This window comes from Aquarana catesbeiana, linkage group LG03 (assembly GCF_042186555.1).
Source record: "Aquarana catesbeiana isolate 2022-GZ linkage group LG03, ASM4218655v1, whole genome shotgun sequence".
Taxonomy (NCBI): Eukaryota; Metazoa; Chordata; class Amphibia; order Anura; family Ranidae; genus Aquarana; species Aquarana catesbeiana.
Genome location: NC_133326.1, coordinates 502340214 through 502367983, shown reverse-complemented (window position 1 = coordinate 502367983; position 27770 = coordinate 502340214). Strand labels below are relative to the sequence as shown.

The window sequence follows — 27770 nt, the reverse complement described above, 5'->3', positions numbered from 1 at the left end:
GGAAACAAGAAAGGCCAACAAGCATCAAAAGCATCATTGGCTAGATGGCTTAAGACAGCTATTTCTGTAGCCTATTCTCAAATGGGTTTATCTTCCCCGCTGGGAATTAGGGCTCATTCAACAAGAGCCCAGGCCACTACATGGGCAGAAAGAGCTGGTGCCACCCCAGATCAGATTTGTAAGGCGGCTACGTGGTCAAGCTACTTAACGTTTGTCCGTCATTACAGACTGGATCTCCTATCAGCAGGTGATCAGGCTTTTGGCAGAAAGGTTCTGCAGGCTGTGGTCCCTCCCTAGGGGGGTAAGTCTCTATTATCCTCTCAAGTGCTGTCCTGAAAGACGATAAGGGAAAATTCAAGTTAGACTTACCGGTAACTTGTTTTCCTTGAGTCTTTCAGGACAGCAGCATCCCGCCCTATTGTTTTTTCATATATATACTGTGACTAATCATATCTCGATTATGTGTTCCAGTTTGGGGCCGGAGGTTCTCTACTACTACTGACAATGTGTGGAAAGGAGCCTCCTTTTAAAGTTTGGTGGAAGAGGTGTTTCCTGTTGGCAAGGGGAGGAGTCGCTCTCTCAAGTGCTGTCCTGAAAGACTCAAGGAAAACAAGTTACCGGTAAGTCTAACTTGAATTTTTTTTTTTTTTTTTTTTATTTCATTTCGTGACTGCGACATGGCGGACACATCAGACACTTTTGACACATTTTTGGGACCATTCACATTTATACAGCGATCAATGCTATAAAATTGCATTGATTACTGTGTAAATGTGACAGGCAGTGAAGGGGTTAAATATGTTTCCTAGGGAACGATTCTAACTGTAGGGGGCGGGGACGTTCAAGGGGAGGAGACCGATCAGTGTTCCGCTGTACTGGGAACACAGATCGCTCTCCTCTCACAGGACGTGGATCTGTGTGTTTACACACACAGATCCACGGTCCGGCCCAGTTAACGGGCAATCGCGGCTGCCCGGCGGACATCGCAGCCGCCGGGCACACGCACCGTGTCCCGAGCAACGCGGCGGGCGCGAGCGAGAGCCCCTTAGGCGGCCGGGCAGCCCAAGCCGTCATATGACGTACACCCAGGATGGGAGATCCCATCTGTGGATGTCATATTACAATAGCCGGGTAGGGAAGTGGTCAATAACAATGACTCTTCACCCCCACATTGCAGTGCTGAGACCTGGTGATTACGCAATGTGCACATTGTTACATCATAGAAGAAAGGTTGAGTTAATCACTTGCTCCACTCCATGTCTGGAAATGCTGTTAATTTTTTTTTTTTTTCTGGTGGCTGAACAGAAAAAAAAAAGTATAAGTATGAAGGGGGAGGGGGGAGTGTTTAACTGAACCTATTGCTTTACCACAGTAAAATGGTTTCATCGGGTCTTTTGCGGTCTCCAAGACCTTGGCAGGGAGATCTGAAACTATTTTGTGCTGCAATATGACTGTAAAAGGTCATGTTGATGCAATCTTTTAACAGATGGCAAAGTAGGGAAGACCTCTTTTATGGTCAGACAACAGTAATCTTGTTGCCACTCTGTGCCAAAACATTTAAAAGGTTTGCGATTGAATTGATTGAATGTTACAGTGCTACTACTGAAGCAGAATTTTCTGTTCCTATAGAGAATTCTGTATAAATCTGGTGACGTTGACTTTTTAAAGTGAACTTATGGTAGCTAGAACCAACAAGAAGTTCCATGGGCACAGCACAAATTCACTTGAAAGGAGAAGTATGGGAATGTAAAAATAGGTAGTACATACTACCCTCATACCTGCATTGCGTTTGTTTCTTTCCTCAGCCCTTTTAGTTTTTGCAGAATAGTCTTGAAGAGCCCAGAAGCAGCCTCTAATGGTTCTTTCTCAGTTCAAAAGTTTGCAGGAGTAGACAAAATTCCACAATCCAGCCACTCCTTCGCTCCCTCCCTCTGGAGGACATGTGGTTGTGTTTGGTGAAGAGGTGCACACCCAGACTGCTATCCAGAACGAGCACGTTCTTCACGTGCCTCTGTTTCCATGGCAGTGTGTCTCCAGCTAAAACCCGGAAGCAGAGACCGCATGGCACAAACAGTAAAGTCCTCACCTTTCCCTGGCTGATATCTGCAAGCTCTCCTCTGGAAGACTCCAACACCTCCTCCCCTGGGTTTTGATGTTCTTGTGTCCTCCGAATTCTCCCCCCCCCCACCCCCCACCCCCACTCATTCTGTATCAGCATCCCCTCCAGCCGATGGGGGGAGTGTCACTAAACACTTATGTCCAGCAATGAACACAGGTGAGCTTTCTACACATGGCACTGTGTTGTATCAGAAGATATTTTATATGTATTCTACTTTAAAAATGTATCCTTTACGTTAGAATTTTAGCAGGAAAGTAGAATATAATACACTGTACAGAGCACTATTGCTGACTATTTAATTCTATTTAACAGAAATGGTGCACTTCTTAGAGGAGAGGAAAGATTTGTAGACACTAGTAGCTCATAAGGAGAGCTGTTGCTACTGCACTGCCATTAATGAGCCCTTTTTAAAGGCACAAGCTACAGGGGTGTCATCCCTACACTTCTGTCACTTGATATGTACATGCTTGTGTCACATCAGTTACCCCTGAAATTGTGTAGAGAAGATAAAGATAAGCATGTTAACAAGTCTAGTCTACAGTGCCGACTTTTATACATCTCGTTTGAACAGTTCTGCCTTTAAAATATATTTGCTTGTGCTCTAATTTTTCTTTTTTACTTTGTGGTTCTCATTGAAGATCAACAAACTTTTGGAGTATTACCAACAACTGGCACAAAAAGAGAAAATTGAACGTGACCGTAAGAAGCTGGTGCGACGTAGAAACTACATGCCCCTGGCATTTTCTGTAAGTGCAGCTTTCATTAGGTAAAAGAATTAAACAAGGAATGATGAACGTGGTTTTGCTTGTAATTGGCCATCGTGGTCACAGCTGATGATCCCTTTTTTCGGTGGGTTATTTTCTAGGCTGGCCATACAAAGGTAGAGATCTGGAAAGAAAAAAAATGTTGCATTCTAATGTTCTATTCTTTTCCTCTCTCCTTTTTATCTGTAAAGCCAGGATGTACCAAAAAAAAAAAAAACACATGCCTGCTATCCATCAGTGTCTTCTACAGATATGCCACTTCACCACAGCATGCTTGGTCCTGTGTCACCATCTTCCGCTGATGTCACCAGGGGGGTGCTGGCACTCTCTGGCTGCAAAAAAACAAATAGACTGCAAGCCCTTTGATGCTGTACATGCACCATAAAGTGCCCCATGGCCTCCTGGGACCTGTGACATGGGTATCCCAGGAGGCTGTGGGCACTGTACACATGGGAAGGGGTTCCCAGACAAGTTATTCCCCTGTGCTGTTAGTGGATGGCCAGGAAGAAATTGATGTAAAGCACTTTAGGCACACCCAATTATTAGAAATTGTACAAAAACACATGTACCATGCAGTTCTGGGATTTTAAAACCCATATTTCTGCATTTTTAAGGGAGAAAAGAAACCTGCAAATTTTAAAATGTACAGAAATGCATGCAGTGATGTGTATTGTTGCATGCAAATAGATGTACATGGGCCTTTAATCTCACTAGATCAAATATTTTGCAGCATTGCTGTGCCAGAATGAGCATTTCAGACAGTGGTTTCATAATTTCCTGAACCATACGCTTTCTGATTGGTGCAAGCTTTTCTAGCATTGGGTGTGGGCATTGTTGTATGGCTACCCTAATCTAATAAGGCAAAGATTAATGTGCAGGATGGTATCTGTCTGTTTTGTATTCCTAGCTGTTTACAGAAGGACCTCCATCTCTATAATGAATTTTCAGAAACCAACATTATCATGGCTTTCATGACAAATTCAGAAAATTAGACTGTGTGTTCTTACTACTCCTTCCTTTTTTAGCAAGTTATAACTGAGCAGATCTAAACATGTAATGGCACTAAATAAATCTGCTCCCATAAACCAATAGGATATCTATTTCTACAATTCATGTATCGGTCATGTTGATGTAGTATTGGAGGAAACAGACCCAGTATGGGTTCTTCTGACTACTTGCTGATCTTAAAGTGAAGCTGTCCAGGCAATGACCATCCGAGTCTTTGAATATTATCTTTTAAAACAAGCCCTCACTGACCTCTTTAACTGCAGACATTGTGGAACAATTCTTAAAGTTCACAGCAGAACTCCTTGAAGTTGTTCTATCAGCATTGCGGCTTACCCTGATCCCCATTACGGATTGAGCCAGTGTGGTCACTAACCAGTCAGCTATGGGATCACTCACCCAGATGTCTTCTCACTCCCAATAGTGCCAGTTGTTATGTGTGGTTGTGGGAGTTGAGCTGACCATATGCTGAAATTCTGCTGGTTTAGCAGGGACCAGCCAAATTTCGAACAGTGTGTAGGCAAAAGGACACATTGGAATTTTTTTTTTTTTTTTTCTCTATTTAGGACACGCTGTCCTAAATCACTGAGTTAAGAGCTAAATAATAAGTAATGAAAGCTATGAACTTCATCAACATAGGTGGGAGTTCTCCTTTAATGTGCCTAATAGCTTGATGAACCCATATGTCTTCAGCAATGTGTTACAGTTCTTTTGTCTGACTGTCACTCTTTTTTTTGTTTTTGCCTTTAATTGCATTCTGGTTAATGTTGGAACTACTATACAGCAACACACTATTCATGTAGCGGTAAGTTTCAGGCCTTCTCGTGTCTCAAAGTTTCACTATCTGCACCAAAGCAATGACCAACATACAGCTTTATTCTAATATTTCAACTATAACAATCTCTACTTCGGAGAATGCTCTTTTTAATCTTGTCATGGCTTGTCTTGCATGGTTAGCATACATTAATGTCACATGTTCTGATACTGTGCCACTAAAAGTATCTGCCACTTACAGGACAAGTATGGCCGTGGTACGAGGCTCCAGCGTCAAAGACCAGGAGTTCCCATCACACCCCTATCTGGGCTGACGTAAGTACAGAACTGTTTGTTGCAAGTAGACTGCAGTTTGCAAGGTAATTTAACCGCTTGGCATCCGCGCTATAGCCGAATGACGGCTACAGCGCGGACCTACATTCCCGGGAGGACGTCATATGACGTCCTCCCCTGTGCACGCTCCCTGCGCGCGCCCTGCAGGGCGCGCGCCGGGCGCGTTGTGATCACCGAGTCACTGAGACTCGGCTGATCACCGATCTGTGTAAGGGGCTGGTCCCGGCCCCTTACCATGTGATCAGCTGTCAGCCAATGACAGCTGATCACATGATGTAAACAAAAGATCGGTAATCGGTTTTTTTTTTACTCGCGCTGACAGCGCGAGTAGAAAAAAAAGCCGATCACCGGATCGGATGTGAGGGACATCGGTCCCCAAGTGGAAGAGGCACATCTGCCTCATCAGTGCCCAATAAAAGTGCCACCTAACAGTGCCCACAGTGCCACCTAACAGTGCCCACAAGTACCACCTATCAATGCCCACCTGTAGTGCCAATCAGTGCCACCTGCCAGTGCTGCCCATCACTGCCACCCATCAGTGCCCATCACTGCCACCCATCAGTGCCCATCACTGCCGCCTCATCAGCGTACATCAATGAAGGAAAAAAATTACCCGTTTAAAATTTTTTAAAACAAAATATAAAAAAATAAACTTTTTTTTAAAAAAAAATTCAGTTTTTTACATTTTTTTAATAAAAAGTAAAAACCGCAGAGGTGATCAAATACCACCAAAAGAAAGCTCTATTTGTGGTGAAAAAATGATAAAAATTTCATTTGGGTACAGTGTTGTATGACCGCGCAATTGTCATTCAAAGTGCGTCAGCGCCGAAAGCTGAAAATTGGTCTGGATAGGAGGGGGGTTTAAGTGCCCGGTAAGCAAGTGGTTAATAGTGATGCACTTGGCCGAAAATGACAATTTAAAAAAAATAAATAAATAAATACATACATACATACAAGTTGTAAGATCACTGCCTTGCCACATCTTAAATTTTAAGTTTGACAACAGAAGAAACCATTGAGTTGGAATTTAAAGGCACATTGGACCCACACCATTTTATAGTAAAAAAGAAAAAAAATCTATATTTTATTTATACGTAGAAAATATATAAGAATATGCACGGACAAAAAACAGCATTTCAGTTAAAATTATGTATTCCCATATATGCAGAAATCGGCCGATTTCTGCATATGTGAATACGTGGTTTTAACTGAAATGCTATTTTTTGGTCTATGCATATTCTCTTATTTTATTTTTTTTGTGCAAGAAAAGCTCAAGAAAAATGCATCCCTTTAAATTCTATGCACGCTATATTGCCAAAAGTATTGATACCTGCCTTTACACGCACATGAACTTTAATGGCATCCCAGCATTAGTCCGTAGGGTTCAGTACTGAGCTGGTCCACCCTTTGCAGCTATAACAGCTTCAACTCTTCTGGGAAGGCTGCCCATATGGTTTAGGGGTGTGCCTATGGGAATGTTTGATCATTCTTCCAGAAGCGCATTTGTGAGGTCAGGCACTGATGTGGACGGGAAGGCCTGGCTCGCAGTCTCCGCTCTAATTTATCCCAAAGGTCTTCTTTCGTGTTGAGGTCAGGACTCTGTTCAGGCCAGTCAAGTTCCTCCACCCCAAACTCGCTCATCCATGTTTTTATGGACCTTGCTTTGTGCACTGGTTCAAATCATTTGGTGAAGAGGGGATTATGTTGTGGGGTCATTTTTCAGGGGATGGGATGGGATTGGCCCCTTAGTTCCAGTGAAGGAAACTCTTAAGGCATCAGCATACCAAGACATTTCAGACAATTTCGTGTTCCCAATTTTGTGGGAACAGTTGGGGGATGGCCCCTTTCTGTTCCAACATGACACTGCACAAAGCAAGGTCCGTAAAGACATGGGTGAGCGAGTTTGGGGTGGAGGAACTTGACTGGCCTCAACCCAATAGAACACCTTTGGGATGAATTAGAGCGGAGACTGCAAGCCAGGCCTTCTCGTCCAACATCAGTACCTGACCTCACAAATGCGATTCTAGAAGAATGGTCAAACATTCCCATAGATGCAGTTCTAAACTTTGTGGACAGCCTTCCCAAAAGAGTTGAAGCTGTTCTAGATCCAAAGGGTGGGCCAACTCAGTATTGAACCCTTCTAAGACTGGGATGCCATTAAAGTTCTTGTGGGTGTAAAGGCAGGTGTCCCAATACATTTTGACAATATAATGTATGTCTGGTCCATTGCACTTGTTAATTCTGCTTGCTGCATTTTTGGAAAAGTAAAAAAAAAACTGCACCAAAAACGCACCTCCCTGTTGTTGAAATGCATTGAAAAAACGCATCAATATACCCGTGTGAAAAACACATCCTAAGCACAGTAAAATCGCATCAAAATTGTGTGCGTCTTCAGCGCCATTGTCAGCACTGTTAAAGTGTGTGGGTTCAAGGGGGAATTGTATCTATTAATAATAATAATAATAATAATAATAATAATAATATTATTATTATTATGGATTTATATAGCGCCAACAGTTTGCGCAGCGCTTTACAACATGGGGGCAGACGGTACACTTACAATACAAATCAATACAGAAGGGATCAGAGGGCCCTGCTCGTTAGAGTTTACAATCTAGAAGGGAGGGTCAAGTAGAAACAAAAGGTAATTGTGGGGGATGAGCTGATGGGGGGGGGGATGAAAATATAGTTGTTAGGTGTGGGTAGGGTAGACTTCTCTGAAGAGAAGGGTTTTCAGGGATTGTCTAAAAGCTGATAAAGTAGGAGATAAGTGGACAGATTGGGGTAGGGCGTTCCATAGGATTGGAGAGGCTTTGGAAAAGTCCTGGAGGCTAGCATGGGAGGAGGTGACGAGGGAGCTAGAGAGCAGGAGGTCTTGAGAGGAACAAAGAGAACGAGTCAGTTGGTATTTAGAGACTAAGCTAGTGATATAGCTGGGGGCGAAATTGTGGATGGCTTTGTACGTAGTTAGTATTTTGAATTTAATTCTTTGGCCGAGCGGAAGCCAGTGAAGGGATTGACAGAGAGGAGTGGCAGACACAGAGCAATTTGGTAAGGTGGATGAGTCTGGCAGCAGCATTCATGATGATTTCATGAATGTAGAGGCTGATATATAGAAATGGAGAAAATCTGAAATTGGTTTGCATGGAACACTCTTCAATCAGATTACTGCAAGAGAAAGGGAATACATATAAGGCTTGATCTTATAGGGTGATTTAGAGTTTTACCATGAAAGCCTTGTATAAACACCTAATTTGCAGGGCTGGCTAAAACTGAAAGAATAAGTTAAAAAGTTGTGCTCTTTAAATCAAAGCCTAAAAACAAAAACTGAACCTGGATGGTACTTGGCATGCACCTCCTTCAAACACCTGAGGAAGATACCAGTGCCTAGTGCAGGGATATAGTCAATAGAAGCCTGGTGTATAACCCGCAGACAGTGTTTATGTATCCCATTAGTCATGGTGTGTTCCCTAAGAAAATGTGCTTCCTAGAAAAGCAAAGGAAAGCTTTATTTTCGTAATAGGTGTGTTTTTTTTTTTTGTTTGTTTTTTTTGTCTAGAAGAAATGAGACTTAAAGTGGAAGTCCATACTACAACTAAAATCCCTGCATCTATAGACACCCACGATCTAACACTAACCTATCTAGCCATGTAAAGAAAAAAAAAAATCAGTATACATACCTTTTTCTGAAGCCGATCTCCAATGGCGGAAGCTCTGCAGAGGCCATGGCCGACAACGGCTGTGAAATGAATGGGCAGTGACGTCACCCATAGACTTACTATGGGGCTTCTGTTGTCGGACGTGTCCTCTGCACCCGCCCACACAGAGAAGCCGTGGCTGACAGCTCAGTGTTGGATCAGGCCGGATCAGATTCAGAAAAGGTATGTATATTATTTTTTTTTTTTTTTTTCCTTTACAGGGCTAGATGGGTTAGTGTTAGATCATGTGTGTCTAATAGATGATGGGATTTTAGTTTTAGCATAGACTTCTTCTTTAAAGGTTAATGTCACCTTTGGGGTGGAACACGTTTTTAGAGGGGAACATGTAACCTGTTCCCACTCCTGCAGCTGCTCCCTTATTTATTCTTTTTATCTCAAACCCATTCAGTAAACTTAACTATGTACAGCGTCCATTGTCATTAGAAGTTACAAGATAGTTTATGTGGATTCTTTTCTTTCCAGTCTGAAGGAAGGGGAAGATCAGAAGGAGATAAAGATTGAGCCAGCACAGGCAGTGGATGAAGTGGAACCTCTCCCTGAAGACTATTACACCAGACCTATCAATCTAACTGAAGGTAACAGTTTTTGCTAGATGGTGCCATGTTTAAGAGAACATTGGGATCAATAATCACAAGGGATCATATCTTGGTTTTTAATAAGCTGTTTATATTCAGTTTGTGTTTGGAAGGTAATCCATTCATGACTTTCCATTGGTTTATGTACTCAAGTCAGTAGAGGGATGTATGAACCTCAGCTACTGCTGTACTTGTACTGTCCTGAGCATTAGATATTGTCATTGGCCAACATTTGGAAGCTGTGCTAGTTCTGGTGCACACACCTCATGGGGTATAATAATTCTGCAGAGGTGATGGCTTTTCTTTCACAGCAGCATTCACACTTGGAGAGGGAAGGACAGCTAAATATGCCAGTCAGGCTCTGAAGTATTCATGCATGCTGGCAGGAGCAAATGCCTTATCAGTGGGTTTCTTCTCATTATACCACTGCCTTTTTTACTAATGAGGAACGTGGTGTCACCCTCCTGGCTATACTGTTTTTGCAGACTTTTAGCACAAAAGTGGCTGGACAGAATTAGAAATCCATTGTCGGGCAAGATTTCACATATTTTTAATTGTGTATTTAGCTTTTTGCCTGCAGTGACTGTGTCTGAAAGCCCTTCCCCATCAAGCTGTACTCACCAGTCCCTACTCCTCCTCCATCAGAGCCTTCTCTCCATTGCTATAGTGTGTGTGTGTGTGTGTGTGTGTGTATCCTGGATATGGGGGGAGCATGCAACCTCTCCTTGTGACAATGCTTCTTAACCAATTGCCAGTCACAACCACTGTCACATGGGGGGAGGAAAGGAACTTCATCCCACTGGGTAAGCTGCAACACCACCAAGGGCTTTGGGTAGGGAGTGTGGATTGGTGATTAGCCCCTTCCCCAGCAAGTTATATCAGCAGACGCTGTTACGCTGCCCTGAATGGGTAAAGTGACAGCATCTCTGGTGTCCTCTATTTTGTGTAAATGTTGACTCTATAGTGGTGGCTTCCTCATCCTATCCACAGCTCACCGTTTTTAGTACTTCACACACAGATTCTCACATTATACTCCTCCTCTTCTTGTGGTAGTTACTACGCTGGACCAGCGTCTGCTACAGCCCGACTTCCAGCCCATCTGTGCCTCTCAGCTTCACCCTCGCCACAAACATCTCCTCATCAAGAGATCTCTCCGATGCCGGGTATGTCAGTCCTGGTAGTTAATCCTAACATGAGAAGGAGAGTACCTAGAAAAATTGTGTGATTTAAATGTGTTTTGTCATCCTTGTGTCTTCCAGAAATGTGAGCATAATCTGAGCAAACCAGAATTTAACCCCACATCTATTAAATTTAAGATTCAACTGGTTGCAGTGTGAGTATCTGAAAACCTAGCTGGACAATAATTGTGTAAATCAGTTTGACGTAACTTTTTCACTACAACCAGCCTAGGAAAAAATATTTGTAAATGAAACTAGTCTGTATTTTGCCCTGATTTGTCAGGTCCACTATTAATTCTGATGTCAAATTTTGGTTTTAGTCAGTCTTTTGACTAATATGCCATTCTAGTTTTAGTCCTGTTTTAGTCATATTTTAGTCATCTAAAATCTCCAGCACATTTTAGTTGACTAAAATCTTCAGTACCCACCTGAACTTCCACCTTCCGCTCCGTCTGTTAAAGCCCCAGCCCCCTGACGCTATCGGCAAGCTGTATTGATGCAGGCTCGCTGCCTAAGAGTTATGGAACAATGGTCTGCAATCCACAGAAGAGGAACACCTCTGTTGGATTTGTGTCTTGATGTTTCATGGTGACTGTTTCCTCTCCCAGCAAGTTAGTGTTTAGCACTGTGTATAATAACAGCCTCCCCAGAGCTTCCAGTTCTCTGCCCTGTGCACTCCCTCACTCCCATTTACTTCCCCATCCTCACTTGCAGCCTGGCATTACAGCCAATAGAGTGTACAGTGTTTGGTTTTTTTTTTTTGTTTTTTAATTAATTTATTTTTTTTATATGTTAAAATTGCACTTCTGTTTGTCAAAAAACAATATTTTGGTTTGTTAAACTAGTTTTATTTATAAAGACATATCACAATGGCTAAATCTATGTCTGTAGTGCATATTCACAGCTTAATACCATAAAATGTTAGATTTTTACTCCAGGAGTATACAATGGGGAAAATTATTTGATTCCCTGCAGTTTTTGTAAATTTGTCCACTTGCAAAGAAATGAGGGGTCTAAAATTTTTTCATAGGTGTATTTTAAATGAGACAGAATATCAACCAAAAATCCAGAAAAAACAAATGCTATAAATTAAGTTGCAGTTCAATGAATAAAATGTATTTGATCCCCAAGCAAAACATGACCTCGTACTTGGAGAAATCCTTGTTGGCAAGCACAGAGGTAAGACGTTTCTTGTAGTTGGTTACCAGGTTTGCACATATCTCAGGAGGGTTTGTGGTCCACTCTTCAGATCTTCTCTAAATCCTTGAGGTTTCTTGGCTGTCTCTTGGCAACTCGAAGTTTCAGCTCCCTCCTTAAATTTTGTATAGGCTTAAGGTCTGGAGACTGACTAGGCCACTCTATGACCTTAATGTGCTTTTTCTTGAGCCACTCCTTTGTTTCCTTGGCGGTATGGGTCATTGTCATGCTAGAAGACCCATCTTCAGTGTTCTGTCTGAAGGGAAGAAGGTTCTCATCCAAGATTTTACAATACATGGCCCTGTCCATTGGCCCCATTCAATGCAGCAAAGTCGGCCTGTACCCTTAGCAGAGAAACGGCCCCAAAGCATAATGTCTGTGCTTGACTGTAGGGATGATGTTCTTGGTGTCAGTCTGCATTTTTCTTCCTCCAAACACGCAAGTTGAGTTAATGCCAAAGAGCTAAATTTTGGCCTCCTTTGACCCCACAGCACTTTCTTCCAATCCTTCTCTGAATCCTTTAAATCAGGGATATGCAATTAGCGGACCTCCAGCTGTTACAAAACTACAAGTCCCATCATGCCTCTGCCTTTGGGTGTCATGCTTGTGGCTGTCAGTCTTGCTATGCCTCATGGGAGTTGTAGTTCTGCAACAGCTGGAGGTGTGCTAATTGCATATCCCTGCTTTAGATGTTCATTGGCATGACTGTACATGTGCCTTCTTGAGGGAGGGGGTTTCTTATAGAAAATTTATGAAGGGAGCTGAAACTTTGTGTTGCCAAGTGACCGCCAAGAAACCATAAAGGGTAAGTTCACCTTTTTGTATACTTTTTTTTTTCTAAATTCCAGCTCCCCATTGCACCAATATAGCATTCATGTACTTATTTTTGCAAAAAAAAAAAAAAATCAAAGCTTTCCATTAAATCTAGTCGCTTACTTTTCTTGTCCTAATCCACGTTTCCATTAGTAATGTCTTACTTCCTGATCAGACTTTAGGTCATGACACAGGAAGGAGTTGACCAGCTGATCTCATTAGCACACACCCTGCATCATCCACCCTCCTACTCCCAGCTGCACAATTTTTAAATGAAATGCAATCAATCAGTGATCACTCTTCTCACTAAATACTCTATCAGATTGCATAGTGTACAAAGGTGAACTTACCCTTTTAAGGATTTAGAGAGGATCTGTAAAGAGTGGACCAAAATCCCTCTTGAGATGTGTGCAAACCTGGTCACTAACTACAAGAAATGTCTTACCTCAGTACTTGGAGAAACCCTTGTTGGCAAGCACAAAGGCATGTTTTGCTTGGGGATCAAATGCTTCTTTTACTCACTGAACTGCAACTCAATGTATAACATTTGTATCATGTTCTGGATTTTTGATTTGATATTCTGTCTATCATTTAAAATACAACTATGATAACAATTCTAGACCCTTACGGTAATTTCTTTGTAAGTTTGCAAATTTACAAAAGCTACAGGGGATCAAATAACTTCCCCAATGTATAATGAGTTTGGAAATTTTAGAGAAATGCTTAAATACATTGCAGTTTAAACCCATTAGATTTTAGCTGACTAAAATGTATTGGAGATTTTTGTTGGCTAATTGAAAATTAGAATTCCCGTCATAGGTTTTTGTCAATTCTTTTTTTCCTTTTTAGTTTTCATCACTGAAAACATACAACTGACAAACTATGACAAAAATATTTACAATGATTAAATTAACCCTGGTCAGGTCCGTATTGACAAAAATGTTTTGTGCAGTGTTGTTGGCAACAGATGCAAACAAGCCACAGCGTTGTTTTTGTAATATATATTTTTTGGCTGGAGTTACACTTTAAAAATGTACCTCTTCCAACTTGCAAACAAATTCAACTTAAAGTGGAGGGCCACCCTGAAAAAAAAAAAAAAATTCACCAAAAATCCTAAAAAAAATACATTTGAGAAAAATAATTTTTAAACTTGCCTAAACCCTTGTTGCTAGGCAGTCTTCCTAATCTGCCTCTTCCTATTCCGCGGCGTGCTCTGCTCCTCGGTGAGCGGCCCCTTTGTCTTCTGGGAACTGTGGGTGTTCCCAGAACACCACAGGGCCATTCACAAAGCGCCGCTCGCGTGTGTGCAGTAGGAAACTGGCAGTGAAGCCGCAAGGTTCCACTGCCTGTTTCCCTTACCTAGGATGGCAGTGCCGGGACCCGAGAGCAGAGGGAAGGGTCGGCCTCGGGGCGGCCGACATCGCGGGCACCCAGGACAGGTAAGTACTTATTTAAAGTCAGCAGCTACAATGTTTGTAGCTGCTGACTTTTATTTAATTTTTTTTTTTTTTTTTTTTTTAACGGCCGGAATCCCGCTTTAAGAACAACCCAGGGGTTTGTAACCCGGGGACTGCCTGTACAGAAATTAAGCGCTCCGAATTCCAAATCCTGTCTTGCTGTGCTTCTATAGCCTTAAGTAGTAGTATCTGTGATCCTAATTTGTTGCCTATCATTGATTTATGCAGGAGCTATGTGCCAGAAGTGAGGATTATGTCCATTCCAAACTTGCGCAACATGAAGGTCAGTATTGCTTTGATTTTTTTTTTTTTATGTACTATTGAATTTTCAAAACTGGAAAACGGGGAAGACCACTAAAAGCAGAGCTCCACCCAAAAGGGGAAGTTCTGCTTTAAGCACTCCTCCTAGCCCAAGGCCCCCCCACCACATTTTGTATGTAATTTTTGAGGGAGCAGTTTTGACAGGTAATCGCTCCCACTTGGATCAGAAGGTCTCCTCTCCCCTTCCCTCCCTGCACTCTTCTGGGACATGTCACAATTTCCAGAAGACTGCCGGACCATTCCGCAGGCACAGCACAACTCGCGCATGCGCCTTACATACCCGGCTGTGAAGCCGCAAGCTGTCAGGCGCCCACAGTTGAAATGTGGGCAGGAGGAGAGGGAGAGATGCAACGGTTCGGGTGACCACATCGCTGGGACCTGGGAAACGTAAGTGTTAAAAGTCAACGGCTACACTTCTTGTGAATGAACACAAAAACGACTGGAGCTCCGGTTTAATACCAACCACCAAATCAATTATTGCACATAGTGGGCATGAATATGCGCATCCTTTTTATGTAGCTGTGAGCTACTGTGTGTGTGCGCGCGTGCGCAAAACCACTGCTTGTATCTCTGCTGTAAACCAGTCGATCTCTGCCTGTGAATATAAAAAAGCATCATAAAAATGCCTGTCAATACTTGTTGTTCCTCATGCTTTAGAGCAGACCATCACCCAAAAATAATTCTCATTCTCAGCATCATTTTCTTCTTTCACCAAACTGTTACAAATCCATTTTTCTTTTTTGGGGGACTAGCTACCTTATTTTAGTTGTACTTGCTCCCAAGCCCCTTGCCTAGATCACAATGATGTGCCCTTGGCACATTTGCCCCACATTCAAACACCTGAGATACAGGTCACATAGACTACAGAAACTGTCTCCATGCAGTGGGGGAAGCTGTGAGTGATCTGAAAGTGCCTGCCAGCTCCCAAATGCATGATGGCAGTGCAAAGGATTAGAAGCCTTGAAAAATATCTGGTGCTTGGAGGACCATGCTGGACTTTATGGGCTAGTGAGCCTGTGTTTCTTAAAAGTCAGCAGCTACAGTACTTTTAGCTGCTGACTTATTTTCCTCAAAAGCCAGGTGAAGTTCCTCCTTTTTAGAATGTTTGACCAGGCATTTCTAGTGTTGCTGGCGTAAGTAAGCGCCAAAAAGCATGCATATGATATAACATAACCAACGCTAACTCTCCCCAACCCCCCCCCCCAATTTGAGACGGACAGGAATGCGGTGGAGATCAGAGGCCTCCTTACCTTAGGAAGAAGGTAGATCAGGCAGACATGTATCCGGGCTGCAGCTCCTTGCTTTGGGGCTGTTGCTTCTTCTCCAGGCCGAACAGGAAGTGGGTCCTGACTAGGACCCGATTTTTGTCCAGGAGTCTTAAACCTCACTGGCCAATCAGGTCTCAAGAACTGCTACCTGATTGGCCAGGAGGAGAATCAGGAAGACAATAGCAATTATTTGCTATTGTCACACAAGGGAGTGGGCACTGCGCCCCAAGCCCACCCCTTCTTCCTTTTTTTTTTTTTTTTTTTTTTTTTTTTTAGCTAGTCGTGAATTGTGTGCTTCAAAAAACAAACCATGCGTCTGGCCTGTAGATTAGGGGGCCGGATGCATGGATGGTGGGGCGGCGCCCATGTGTCTCCTATGGACGGGCTGCCACTGGTCGACGCTATTATAGCTGCAAAGGGTGGGCCAACTCAATATTGAATCCTACGGAGTAAGACTGGGATGCCATTAAAGTTCATGTGCGTGTAAAGGCAGGTGTCCTGATACTCTTGGTAATAGTGTGTGTGTGTGTGTATTTGTGTGTGTATTTTGCTCTATTAAAGTAAACTCGCACCTTTTTTAAAATCTAGTAAACTGCACTGCGGACAGAGGCAGCTGCGGGTGTCTGCTTCACATGTGTTTATTTCCTAAGCAACCTGGGAGCTTCAAAGCTAAATGCAAATTTCGACCGACAAACATAGAAGTTTTCTGGCTTGTCATACTTAATCCTCTAATGGAAGAGCTGCCTGCCAATTCCAGGGTCCAATTTAACATATTTGAAAGAGCTGAGGGAGAGTATTGCCTGCAGATCCTGCAGATTCTCAACTGGACTGTCTTAAATTTTACATTTACTTTTTTAGGGTAACTGCACTTTCCTAGGGGAAAAAAAACATTAGCAATATATAGATGGGGGGGAGAGAGAGCTTTCTATATATCTATATCCTATCTCGTTTATAATTGCAACCCAAGTCATGTAATTTAGCCGCCTGTCATATAACGGCCAAGCGGCACGGCTCTCGTTCTGGGAGGGTGTCATATGACGTCCTTCCATTTTTAAACGGGGAATGCGCGCGCATCCCTGTTCGTTCGGTGGCGGCGTGTCAAGGAGACACTGCTCGCCACCAAGGGGGGTGAACAGCCATTGGGTATGGCTGTTTACCATGTGATTGACCGTGATGGAGTCATGGCCGATTACAGGTGGTACTGCCCCACTTTGCACGGTGCAATCTCGAGCTTGCTGCTCGTGCACATTGGTGGCAGCGTGTTCCTGGGATCACTGCTCGTCACCGACGCTGGTAAACAGCTATTGGCCAGTGTCCTGTCGAACTGTCCCCCGTTGGATAGTGTCCGCCCTGTACTGCGCAGTACGGAGGACAAAGGAGACGCCGAAAGTCTCTGAATATCAACAGCTGTTCATGAGCTGTACACGAAGCATGCGCAATTAACACTACATTGTGCCACACGCCCCCGATGCTCGTACAACTCTGCAAGGGGCGGGTGTAGGGGCGGATGCATACAGAAGATGGCCAGAGCTCATACGATGGGGGTGTATTTCTCAAAGGGGAGGATCTTTGCAGGGCGTGTTTAAACAACTGAAGGGTGGGTTTTGCAATGTTGATGAAATCCTCCCCCAATGTATGAGCTCTGGCCATCTTCTGTATGCATCCGCCCCTCCACCCGCCCCTTGCAGAGTTGCATGAGCATCGGGAGTGTGTGACAGAATGTACTATTAATTGCGCAGGCGCCGTGTAGAGCTCATGAACAGCTGTTCATGTTCTGAGGCTTTCGGCGTCTCCTTTTGTCCTCCATACTGCGCAAGACCTTTCTCGTCAGAACACCGGCGGCTGTTTACCACGTGATCGGCTGTGATCCTTTCACAGCCGATCACTAAATAAATGTCAACAAACCGCTGTAACGAGATGTTACCGGAGATTGCATTAACATCTCGTTACCGCTTACAGTGTACACCAATCACACTGATTGCCACCCCCCAATAAAGAGGACCTGTCACCACCCATCAAAGTACCTGTCACAGTTCATCTGAGTCACAGTGTCACAGTCATTTTTGCTATATACATGCCATGTGTTAGAAATATCTTTAATAAATTGACAACTTTGTGTAAAATATATATATTATATTATATTATATTATATTAATATTAATATTAATGTATATGTGTGTGTTTTGGATTTTTTTTTTCGTTTTTTTTTTCCCCCACCTTTTCCAAAAACTTCTGGTAAAAAATGAACCGTTCAAAAGACTCATTATGCCTCATAGATTATACGTTGGGGTGTTTGCTTTCAAAATGGTGTCATTTTGTGGGCAAGTCCATTGTCCTGGTGCTCCAGGACCTTCAAAAGTGTAATAGTTGGTTGAGAAATGAGATATCATTTATGCTCGAACGCCTGAAGGTGCTGCTTTAATGTTGGTCCTTTGTCTGTGGCCAGGCTGTGTAAAAGTCTCACACATGTGGTATCGCCATACTCGGGAAATGTAGCAGAATGTATTTTGGGGTGTAATTTGTTGTATGCATATGCTGTGTGTGAGAAATAACCTGATATGACAATTTTGTAAAAAAAAAAAATCCATTTTGCAAAGAATTGTGGGAAAAAAATTACAACTTAAAAAAACTTGCCATGCTATACTTAATACCTTGGAATGTCTACTTTCTAAAAGGGGGTCATTTGGGGGGTATTTGTACTTTCCCGACTTGTTAAGTGTCTCAAGAAATGAGATTCACCTGATGTACTGAAGGCCTGATCAGATGTGATCAATTTTGAGTGATTGGCAGGCACCATAGTTTGTAGACTCCATAACTTTCACAAAGACCAAATAATATACACTAATTTTGGGTTATTTTTACCAAAGATGTATAGCAGTATAAATTTTGGCCAAACTTTATCAAGAAAAATTACTAATTAGCAAAATTTTATGACCCAAACAAAGAAAAGGGCATTTTTTTTCACAATTTACTTTTTTTTTTTTTAATTTTTTTTTAATTATTTATAGCACAAAAAATAAAAAACCCACTACAGGGGGTCCCCGGGTTACAAACAAGATAGGGACTTTAGGTTTGTTAAGTTGAATCTGTAAGTCGGAACAGGTACATTTTTTTTTTTTTTTTTTTTAAGTGTAGCTCCAGCCAAAAAATCTATTAAGTTTTTTAGATAGCATAGGGAAGGGTTATCACCCCTGTAACATTTGTTTTGCTGTCTGTGCCACTGTTCAGAAGATTTCACATCACTTTATGTCCCAATGACAATTGGATTTTGAAAATTTGGGGTTATTAGTGAAATAAGGATCGGTGATAAAGCATCAGCGGAGACACTTTTTCCCATATTAACTCTTACAGGAGTGAATTTCCCTTACTAGGGGTAGATTTCCTCTCACTTCCTGTTGTCTCCCTCCGTTTGTAAGTAGGGGACACCCTGTAGTGATTAAATACCACCAAAAGAAAGCTCTATTTGTGTGAAAAAAAGCACACAAATTTCATATGGGTACAGTGTTGCATGACTGAGTAATTGTCATTCAAACTGTGAGAGCACTGAAAATTGGTCTGGGCAGGAAGGGGGTGTAAGTGCACTGTATTAAGGTGGTTAAGGATACTAAAAATGACTGTTCCTTTTTAATCTGCAGCAATGTTTCTGTAAAATGCAATATGGCTACCTGCAGGTGTCATGTACACAGATGGTGTACAGAACACCCCCTGAAAATGTCATTTCCCGCATGTGTGATTTAGCTTACTGTTTTTTTCCCAGAATTCTGCACTAAGATAAAAGTCAGATTTTGGGAATCCCCTGCAACAAATTTCATTTTTGGTGTGATCGAAATCTAAAGGGATGCGGACCATGCCAGTTTCTTAATATGAGCCCAGGTGCAGCAGCTGATTGAATCTGTATGGGAGTGACTTTATAATTAGCATTCTTCAGAATAACAAAAGGTAGGAATCTGCAACAAAGTTTACAATGTACATAGATCCTCCAGAGGGAATTCTGTTGCACAAAGCAGGCAAGTATAGCCTTGATATAAAAAAAATCCTTTACAACGTTAAATTGCACACTGCAGAGCTCTGAGAGCTGAACAGAGCTGAGGCTGTCAATCACAAGTTGGGTGCTGGAGATCTCCCCTGTCACCATTTTTTCTCTTGGTGTCCGGAAAACTTATCAGCATGAATCACTTCTGACAACAGAAGAATGAGGCAGCAGACAGAAATGACACTTATTGCTCTTAATTGAGACAAATGCACACTTGGAGGGATATGCTTTGTTCATAATTCATGTCTGAGGTTTACATCTACTTTTTAATTGTGTCAATGTTAAACATTTTGTGTTGCAGGAGAGCCAGGTTCTGCTGACGCTGACTAACCCAGTGGAGAACCTCACGCATTTGACACTAATGCCGTGTGAAGAGGGGGATCCTCATGACATCAACAGTACCGCTAAGGTATACTCTACCCAACAACTTTTTATTTATTTTTTAATGCTGTAGATGGTACTTAAAGGTAACTATGTGGTCATGGCATTTAAAAAAGATCTTTTTCTAATTCTGTGAAAAAAAGTTTCCCACTGGGGGATTTCCCTTGACTTATTGTGCCACTGTGGCAGTAACCTGCAGTGAAAGCATTTGTTAGAATTGGCAAAGGATAAATCCCGTTGAGTGTTTTGTGGGATTTTTTTGGGTGTCGGAGATTAAGGAATTGAAAATTGTTCCAATCCTTCCTTGTGGCTGGAGTTCAGGCTGTCCTCCTGCCCACTCCTCTGAACTCTTCTGAGTTGAAGAGCAAAGCTCCCTCAAAGATCATCTTCTGTATTCCGCGGCTCTGGGAGTGTCAGATGTTGCCACCCCTGCTGCACTTTGTGGTTTTCTCTGCCAACCCTTACATCACTACAAGACGCAGCTGCCGGCAGAAGGAACCACAGTGCACAGCAGGGAGCCAGGTGTCTAACACATTGCAGAAAGTTTGCTGAATGCAGATCTATGAACCAGCTTTATTCTTTAAACCAGAAGGTTTGGTTACAAGGGCAGAGGGACTAAGTTGGCTTTCTTAAGAACGTCTGTCTTTCTTTTTAGGTTCAGTTTACACCTGAGTGATTTGAATAGCTTTTTTTTCTAAAAGGGCTTCAACACTCAATATTGGATTCCCAATAGTCCCTGGGTGCCCATTCACACCTGAGTGCTATGTTGCTTGAAGCTCGAAAGAGTATTTGAGGTGGTTTGGGGCCGAGTCATGTGTTTTTGGTACCTATGGACTATATTGGGAGAGCCACGAAAACGAACGTGATGTGTGTATTTCTTGCTTCGCCTTCATATAGTCACTAGATTTTTCTTTTCGGCAAAACCAAAAAAGGTAAGGCCTGAAAAACGCACGTAGAAACGTGCATTTAAAAAAGGCTTCAAGAAGCTCAAGTGTAAACCTAACCATAGGGAGTAACACATTTCAGCTTTGAACATGGTGATTCAGGTGCTTATGGTAGATTCTGTTGGTATACAGAAATGCATAGTAAAGCCTTTTTTGCCATTTGCAGGTGGTTGTACCTACAAAGGAGCTGCTCCTGTCTGGCAAAGACGCTGCTGCAGAGTATGATGAATTGGCAGAGCCGCAGGATTTCCAAGATGACCCAGAGTAAGTGACCCTGTTAAATTATTCTTGACTGTCTAATATGATGACCTACTGGTCACATGTTCAGCCTCTCCTAAAAGTTATACTTTACATTCAGTCTTGAATATGTATTCTGTATTGTTGCTTGACTAACAGTGATTTATTTTCTGCAGTGTTGTCGCATTCAGGAAGGCCAATAAAGTGGGAGTATTTATAAAGGTTACCCCACTGCAAGAAAAAGGAAAAGTGATAGTAAGCTTTAAGCTTAAGCACGACTTCAGAAACCTGGCTGCTCCCATCCGACCTGTAGAAGACAATGAGACCACCTCTGAGGCTGTGTGGCTGACGCATCATGTAGAGCTTGACTTGGGACCTGTGGTACAGACGGCTTCCTAGAATCAGCAGTGTTTTTGTTTGTTACAAGAACATGTTCCTGGGGTATATGTTCATCTCCACCTGGAGACTACACGTGGAGAAAGAGCTAAATAGTGCACTTGTGCTTGGAGGTTGCTGGCTAGCTCTGTCTGTAAGCAGTTATTGTGGGAATTCACTACTAGGTCACCCCTAATCGCTTTAACACTGAAACAATAGATAAAGTAGCTGCGAAACGCATAATCTGTATAATGTACTAGAAAAATGACACAGTTGGGTAAGAATATTTGGTGTTGCTCAACATGCTACTTCTAACTAGAGCCAAAATGCAAGTTTTGAGCTGACTTGTCTTTTTAATAACTCAAGTCCTTGTAGTAATTTGTATTTTGGTGGTTGAAAATTCTGTGCATATTGCAAAAATGGTGGTGGACTGTAGCTCATGACATCCAATCGGACGCTGACTTTCATCAGATTGACTAATGCAGTGGAATCCTTTTCTGATTGGCTGCTCTGGGATACAGTACGCTATTGCTACTTGTGTTATGCTCCATTCTTTACAAATTAGTGTTTTATTTACTGTTGTACATCAGTTTACACTTCTGTAAAAACCTTTTTACAGATAATTGTGAGAGAAACGGGGTGTTAAAAGCCTCGCCATCTATTTCTGTATGCCGTATTTGTAAGGCAGCTCAAAAAATGAAAAGCCATTTTAACACGGGCACCACATTTGTACATTATACCAGGCTGTTTTTGTAAATGCCCCTAATATATTTTAAGCCATTTGTTGCATTACAATTTAGTTTTCTGTTCTCCACTAAAAGATTTGGAGGGTGTTTCTATGCAGAGTGGGTAAGAACTGGAAGATTATGTTGATCCCTGTGTATTGGGGTCTTTGAAGGAAAGATGGTTGGCTAAACATTTTACATTCCCCCCTTATCCAGCAGTGCAATATGAAGGAATGAGAGAAAAATGTAGCAACTGTGTAATTTATTCTTCATTTTGATCCTTTGATAAGGCCCATTTTTGCATTTTAGTAAGTTATATCTGAGCTAATTTCAATAGTCCAGGATTGGAGATGTCCTCAAGTTCATCTTCTTTTGAATGTTTTCCATGTCTTTCCAATGCAGCAGGCTTTTTTTTTTTTGTGCCTTGGTGTCTGTTTGGAAAGGGTAGTACTGAGACAGGATTATGACCATTTAGTGCCACCTTTTCATGTACCATGCACTAAAACCATTACTATTCCAATAAATAAAAGCTGTTCTTATGTTAGTTGTTTCAGTCAGCAGAATGGCAATGTGCACTTTATGACTATGAAGTTCATCTGCATGGTTTATGGAGGTCATGTTGGGTTGCATTTACCTTCGACCAAGAAAGAAATTACAAGTGATGTACAATACTTGCAATCTTTGCCCTGATGATGTCATTGTGCTTGGGTATTATTTTTTCATAGTGGGTATTTTATTTTTTTTTTTTACCTTAACACACCCTCCTTTTATCTCTGGATTTGCAATTTTCAAGATGCTTGTGTTGGATCACATAATTGAGGTTATGCAGCTGCTACCCATAGACTTTGTGGACCAACTCTCCAAGTTCACTTTCTAAAAATAACAAATGCCCATTTTTCTGCAGGTAAAAAAGTGTGCATTTACTATAAATTTTTTTTTTTTGGAGAGCATTGCACAAGTAATCAGCAGATCGCTAGTGCCATGCAGGACTCCAGCAGATCTAAGTGTAAACTGTCTGCCATTGTACAGGCAGGCCGTTTTACACTGACCAGAAGATTCACTGAACTACCACAGTGCTTAAAGCGTTTGTTAACCCAAAAAATAAAATAAAGATTCTGTTCCCTTAAAGCATGTTATACAGCACAGTGCTTGTGCTGTGTCATTTGGATTCCCGTATTACCTGGCTGATCCTGCCTGGCTATACCCTCCCCTCTGCAAACAGACCACGGCTGCTGATCATGGCTGCTGAGCCCTGACATCGTAGTCCGTTTGCGTGATTCTGTCAGCCGAAGCCTGCTATCTGTCATCTTCTAACTCCCCCAACCCCCCCGCCTGTCTCTGCTCTACCAGTGCCCACCCCCCCCCCCCCCCCCACTCCTTCTGCTCCCATATCACATATTAAATGCTGCCATCCTCTCTGCACCATTATAATAACTGTCCCTGTGTTCTGTAAAAAAAAAAACTACACGATTTGTACCTGTATGAGCTCAGCTAATGCTCGGCGCTCTGCTTCTCCTCTCTCCCCCCTCCTCCCTGGCTGTTGTCAGCAGGAGGGCTTGCAGCTGTGAGCCGGAGAGACAAGGTTTTTTACAGAGCACAGGTACATTATTATAATGGTGCATAGAGGATGGCAGCATTTAACAAAAGTGGGTTAACCACTTTAACAGTGCTGTGGTAGTTAATTGAGAATTGCAAGCCGACACCTGCAAGGGATGTCGGTACTTGTAGTTCATTCATTGCCAGAACTGTGTGATTGAATGACACGGCCATGCTGTTTTTAAAAAGTGACAGCTAGTACTGGGGAACTTCTCCCCATACTGCTGTCACAGGGAGGGGGGTGGGAATTGGGCGGCGGTTGCAGCAGTAGTGGGAATTTTGTTACATGTTCCACCATAACAGGTGGAATATGTAACCCACAGGTGAACTTATTCTTTTAAAGCTACTCTGTGCTTGCTTTAAAAAAAAAATTACAAGATAGATCTGTAGTTTTGGTTAAATGTGATCGAAGGTGTTTACTTTTACTTTATCTGCTACTTCACCTGCTATTTTGCTATTGCCCCCTTCTGACTAATCTGCCTAATCCGTATAGGGCACATTAGACTCCCACAGTTCACCATTTGGTGTCTGAGTTTACTTGGTCCCTTTGCATTGCAGCATTTTTTCTGGGAAAGGTAAGCATTTTATCCTATTGTGCTCCCGTATTTATCCCAGCAAGACTGAACATAACTTCTTGTAAACTTTGAAGCATTGGTCCAAATTTAATGATAACCTCAAGCTTTACAAACCTAAGGTCCTGAAAAAAAAACACAATTCAAGTCTGCACAATAGTGCGTTGAAACACGCTTGTATTGTGTGAACAAGGCATATAAAGAACAGTTGTCTTTTACATGAAGGGTAGATCAGTGCACCTGGTGTGAACGAGCCCCGAAAGATAGGCTTGTTGGAGACACTATTCATTATTCGAGTAGATGTCTGCTGGGTTTATGATGAAGCTGGGTTGTTCTGAAGAATATATTCTGTACATGGGGAAGTTAAAGCAAACCTGATGTATCGAGCACAAGCTCACAGTATGTTAGAGCCTACTGAAATGTTGCAACTGCCGAATAATTGGTGATAGAAAATTGGCTGGTTTTGGTACCTTCTAATTAGAACTCCAGCTCTAGAAAACATGGCTCCATAGAGGTATGAGCTTTTGACACTGTTGTTAATCAGGATGGTAGCATCCATGTTGAGAACATTTAGTATTGCGCTGTAATGTTAATCCACTCCTGAACTGACTCTGGCAAATATATTACCTTAACTGAACAGTGAACTGCTGCATGTCCATGAGCTCTTTTCCTGATAATAGGTTACTCTTTATTTGTAGTTTATTATCCATGGTGTTAAAGAGAAGGGGTAGCTTCTTGGTAATGATTGCCTGTCCATAGCCATATTATGTTTACACTGTCACCACACCTACAGCATGACTTGCAGGATTAGCCTATATTTATTATGAGATAATAGTATTAATAATGTGTCTGCAGCCTATATTATGTCAGCACACAACTTTCTGCTGTGGATTTTTTTTTTTCTGCTATAGAAATATATAATTACTGTATGGGTCTGTGAATACAAGTTTACTCTGGATAAGCAGTTTTTTAAGGGCTGTTATAATATCACACAACGATGTAAAGTCACATATCATTTTGTCATGGGAAGTCATTTTGATGCTGATTCTCTTCTGAGATCTTTATATTTTTTTCCTAATGACATTGGCTTTTCAATGCTAGTCTGAATAGAAATCTGTACAGAAGGAATTTGACAAGCTTACTGTACAGTGTCTTTCAGTTGCTTTATTAAAAAAAAAAAATTTCCCCTTTTTTGTCCTCTTTTTTTTTTTTTTTTTTTTTTTTTTTTTAATGAGCTTTTTGGTATTTACTATGGAAGATTTTATACATTGGGCTAAGCAGTGCAGTGCAACAGAGGGCCAAAAACTGAACCTGTCGTGTTCCCCCCCCCCCCCCCCCCCCCCCCAATGCAGCGCACCACAGTTTTTAGCATGCGTTTTTGTTGTGTGCTGCAGTGCAGGTCTATTAATACCTAGTGTAATTGTGCATTGGGGCCATTCTAAATTTAGGTGGTTGTAAAGGCAGAAGGTTGTGAATTTTTTTTTTTTTTTTTTTACTTTTAATGCATTCTCTGCATGAAGGTAAAGAGAGAAACTGCAAGCAGCTCCTGCCTAAGCCCCCCCCCCCCATACTTACCTGAGCCCGATCTTGATCCAGTGATGTGAATGAGAGCAGAGTCTCTCTACTTTTCCCCTCTCCTCAGACACGGCAGCAGGAGCCAGTTGAGGGAGCTGGGGGTGAGACCAGGCCACACTCTGGTTCGTGAGTGAGTGCACATGCGTGCCCCCATAGCAAGCAGCTTGCCAAGGGGGCACTTGGCAGGGAGGAGGAGCCAGAGTTGCTGGAAAAAAAAACGTTATCCTTTACAATCACTTTGATGGCCACACACAATGTTGCTCTTGAAGTAAAATGTTTTTTACGGCCGTGCTCAAGTCTGAGGGGCCCTTTTTAAAAGCGGTTTGTGAGCAGTTCCAAGAAATTCAAAACCTTTATGTATAGTATAGCCCCTGAGATCTTTGGCTCATTGCCTCCTGGTACCCCCATCCAAAAAAATCTCTCAATCAAATGGTATTTTATTTTCATTTTAAGTGAAGGTTGGCTTTTTATTTACAGACCCACCAATCCCTACACCAAAAAACTGCCAGTGAGTGTTTTCTAGTAGTAGACATGTCAGAGAAGCAGGAAAGTACTTTTGTAGTGAACCTGTAACAGGCTCATTTTAATGTTTGGCCCATACTCCTGTTTCTCTGGCTCCACTTATTACTGCGAGCAGAGACCATGTTGGGTACATCCAGGTATAGGGATCATAAGACTGCTTTACTTCAATAAAGTTGTTCAAAGCTTGTGGAATGCTGTGCTGAAGGTTTGTAAATGCTCTCTGTAGATATTGTTATTCAGACTAGCATTAGCAGGTTGGGGTTCATCTATCAACCTATAACAAAGAATACTTTGCACTTGCATTCACATTCTACTGAATAATTAGCAACTAGGAACATTTCAGAGACATATTGTATATTGTATGATTCACCACGCTTCCATGTAATGTTGTGACTGTACAGTGTCAAAGTAATAAAAAAAAAAAAAAAAAAAGAAGAAAACAAGTGTGTGCTTCCTTTTCTTAAGTGATCTGAAAGCAAAACGTTTCATAAAATCTCAGAGCTTTCTCCTTCTGTGGGCTTGGGGAGGCATTTCAGTTTTCTGGTTTGATCATTTCGGTATCTTTTTCTTTTGGATAGCCATCCAACGCTAGCTGTCATTGTGCAAACAGATATATATTTTTAACTGTTAGCTGCTGGGCATTTAATACCAAACTAGTCAAGCAAATTTTCTTTGATGTGCTATGTTTGACAGAAGACAGATTTGTGGATGCTCTTATACAGTGCATCTGGAAAGTATTCACATCACTTCACTCTTTCCACATTTTGTTATGTTACAGCCTCATTTCAAAATGTATTATATATTTTTTTTTTCCCCTCAATTCTACAAAAAATACACCATAATGACAACGTGCAGTCTCTCCTATTCATCTTTGCATGACCTCTCAAGCTCCATCAGGTTGGATGGGGAGCGGTGCACAGCCATTTTCAGATCTCTGCAGAGATGTTGGGCTACTCCAGGACATTCAGAGTTGTCCCGTAGCCACTCCTTTTATCTTTGCTGTGTGCTTAGGGTCTTTGTCCTGTTGGAAGATGAACCTTTGCCCCAGTCTGAGGTCCAAAGCAATCTGGAGCATGTTTTCATCAAGGATGCATCTGTACATTGCTGCAGTCATCCTTCCCTTGATCCTGACAAGTCTCCCAGTTCTTCCTGCCGCTGAAAAACCTCCCCGCAGCATGATGCAGCCACCACCATGCTTCACTGTAGAGATGGTATTGACCAGGTGATAAGCGGTGCCTGGTTTCCTCCAGCCATGATGCTTGTCATTCAGGCCAAAGAGTTCAATCT

The 27770-nt window shown here is 42.1% G+C and overlaps 1 protein-coding gene across 2 annotated transcripts in view; it reads left to right on the top strand.

Annotated features, from left to right (window-relative positions):
• The window catches only part of DCTN4 (dynactin subunit 4), a 45042-nt gene extending 18009 nt beyond the window's left edge, over positions 1-27033 (top strand). Inside the window, exons 5-14 of one of the 2 annotated variants that reach the window (XM_073621100.1) lie at positions 2758-2865; positions 4673-4693; positions 4904-4977; positions 9177-9289; positions 10343-10452; positions 10549-10622; positions 14163-14217; positions 19858-19965; positions 21048-21145; positions 21295-27033. In XM_073621100.1, the coding sequence (XP_073477201.1) occupies positions 2758-2865; positions 4673-4693; positions 4904-4977; positions 9177-9289; positions 10343-10452; positions 10549-10622; positions 14163-14217; positions 19858-19965; positions 21048-21145; positions 21295-21517 (984 nt within the window). In that variant the 3' untranslated portion in view covers positions 21518-27033. The remainder of the gene's footprint in view (positions 1-2757; positions 2866-4672; positions 4694-4903; positions 4978-9176; positions 9290-10342; positions 10453-10548; positions 10623-14162; positions 14218-19857; positions 19966-21047; positions 21146-21294) is intronic. The other variant, XM_073621101.1, reaches the window with a different exon arrangement.
• Positions 27034-27770: the final 737 nt, after the last annotated feature.